This window comes from Papilio polytes, unplaced genomic scaffold (genome assembly GCF_000836215.1).
Source record: "Papilio polytes unplaced genomic scaffold, Ppol_1.0 DF824158.1, whole genome shotgun sequence".
Lineage (NCBI taxonomy): Eukaryota > Metazoa > Arthropoda > Insecta > Lepidoptera > Papilionidae > Papilio > Papilio polytes.
Window position 1 is genome coordinate 788532 of NW_013525046.1, and position 2199 is coordinate 790730.

The window sequence follows — 2199 nt, forward strand, 5'->3', positions numbered from 1 at the left end:
AATTACAATTGTTTAAAAAAACTTACGAAATAGATTACTTTTAAATTTTCACAAAAAATTAAACCAAAATGAAAATTTAAAGAAATATAGAAGACAAGTGTGTTTCTTTATACAATCTCTTTTGAGACTACCCTCACAGGGCCTTTCGTTTTCTATGTTGTATTTGTATTACTCATAGCCTAAATAATTTAATTTTGTATAGCAATAGTGTGGTTAATTGTTAAAAATCCACTGGTAATTAGCAGTTTGTGTACCACCATGTTTTTAAAATTTTTAAGGCTTGATTGATCTACTTCAAGGGATTGAAAGATTGTATATTTATTACTAGCTGTGTCCGTGCGGTTTCATACGCATGTAATTATGAAAATTTTATTTTATAAACAATAAACATTTGTCAAATTATCAATAGCAAATGTCAAAATGACATGACATGACGAACGTTCGCAATCTTTCTTTCTTGATGTTGGCAGCATCTTATGGTCTCTTTCCCACATTAGGGTTTTTATCCAAAATATTTACCACCTAAGTTTAATATGTGAAAATATATAGCCTAAGGCGTGACGTAATTAGGGCTTTTTATTAAAAAAAGGAGTTATTCAAAAATATGCTGTAATTGCTGACATCTTAGGTAACAAAGTGTGTGTTTACGCTTTATTATAATTGTATAGATATAGGACATGTATATGTTACAAAGTTAATGTTGATTCTAATAACTGTGTACTTTACTATTTAAACAGGACTTAGATCTTTTATTTACTGCACATTGATAGTTACATTGTAATTATTAATGCGAAATTAAAAAAGTAGTTATGTTATGCTTATGCTCTTAAAAGCCGGAACAAACACGGTTTAGCGACACAGATGGAAAGTTTTAAAAAAATCTGACTTCAATAAACCAAGTTAATTCATGTACACTGAATATTGTTCAATTTTATTAATTATTTCATTAACTCATCATCTCCCCTGCCTTATCCTACTCCAGTAGGGTCGACGCACCGGGTTTTCGTCCTCCAAAGCATTCTATCATCCGTCATCTCAATCATCACTCCCTTCATCATGTCACCTTTTACGCAATCCATCCATCTCTTTCTATGTCTACCTCTACCGGTGTATCACACTCATAACTAACATCCTTCTTGTTACATGCGATTCATCCCTTCTCATAACATGCCCATACCACTCTAACCTAACTATTTTTTCATTAACTATAAAGATATAAAGTCAGAAGTTAAACTAATAGCGACAAAAAGGAATGGATGGACATAAACAGTAAATCGACTACACATTAGTAGCATAAGGGGAGATAATGTAAGGTTATATGTATGTCGCAGGGCATGCAGCAGCAGGGCAAGGCGCTGGCGGCGTACCAGAAGGCGCTGGAGCTGGACCCCAGCAACGCGGAGGCGCTGGAGGGCTACCGCGCTTGCTCCACGCAGCTCAACTCCAACCCGGAGGAGGTCTGTATATTGCATTACTTTAATAGGTCCACTCATTGTATCTTTCATTTTAATGTTTTGGTAAACAGAGGTGAAATCCCACATAATTATACTTCATACAAATATTATAAATGCGAAAATTTAGATGGATGGATATTTGTTAGAGTTTGTAGCGTAAACTGCTAAATGGATCTCGATGAAATTTGGCATATATGTAGAATATACTCTGGAAGAAGACGTAGACTTTTTACTTTTTTTTAATTCAATAAGAAGGAAGTCGCTGGCAAAAACTATTGTAATATAGTTGTAGCTAATCATACATGTAAACTAGATTTATTTCGCAATTATATTGATGCGGGATCTTGAATAAACATCAATAGTCTGTGTTCTCAGACTATGTTCAACATCTGTGCCAAATTTCATTGAGATCTGTTGAGACAATATTGAGATATCTAGTAACAAATTCCATCCAAAATTTCACATATTTATTTTATATTGTGAAATAAAATTATTCCAGATTTTTTAATGATTTAAGCTTTAGCGTAAATAATATTTTAACTATAGTTTAGGAGTTTTTGAATGCCAGCAACACGACAACACAAAAAACAGTGGGAGCAATTCCGCGTTTCGTCTGATGAATGTGGTTCCGGAGGCCTAATTTTAGTCCCTTTGCCTTTCCACCCTTTTTTGAGAGGATAGGATGGGAAGGAAAAGTGGATTTGACGGTGGAGGGGACGCATAGGAAGGGGAAATGTCCTCTTTA

At 34.2% G+C, this 2199-nt stretch overlaps 1 protein-coding gene across 1 annotated transcript in view; it reads left to right on the forward strand.

The window, feature by feature from the left end:
* Positions 1-2199, forward strand: part of LOC106111479 (stress-induced-phosphoprotein 1-like) — a 6569-nt gene that overhangs the window by 3065 nt on the left and 1305 nt on the right. The window contains exons 6-7 of the mRNA XM_013293598.1: positions 203-234; positions 1314-1569. Coding sequence (XP_013149052.1) covers positions 203-234; positions 1314-1569 — 288 coding nt within the window. The remainder of the gene's footprint in view (positions 1-202; positions 235-1313; positions 1570-2199) is intronic.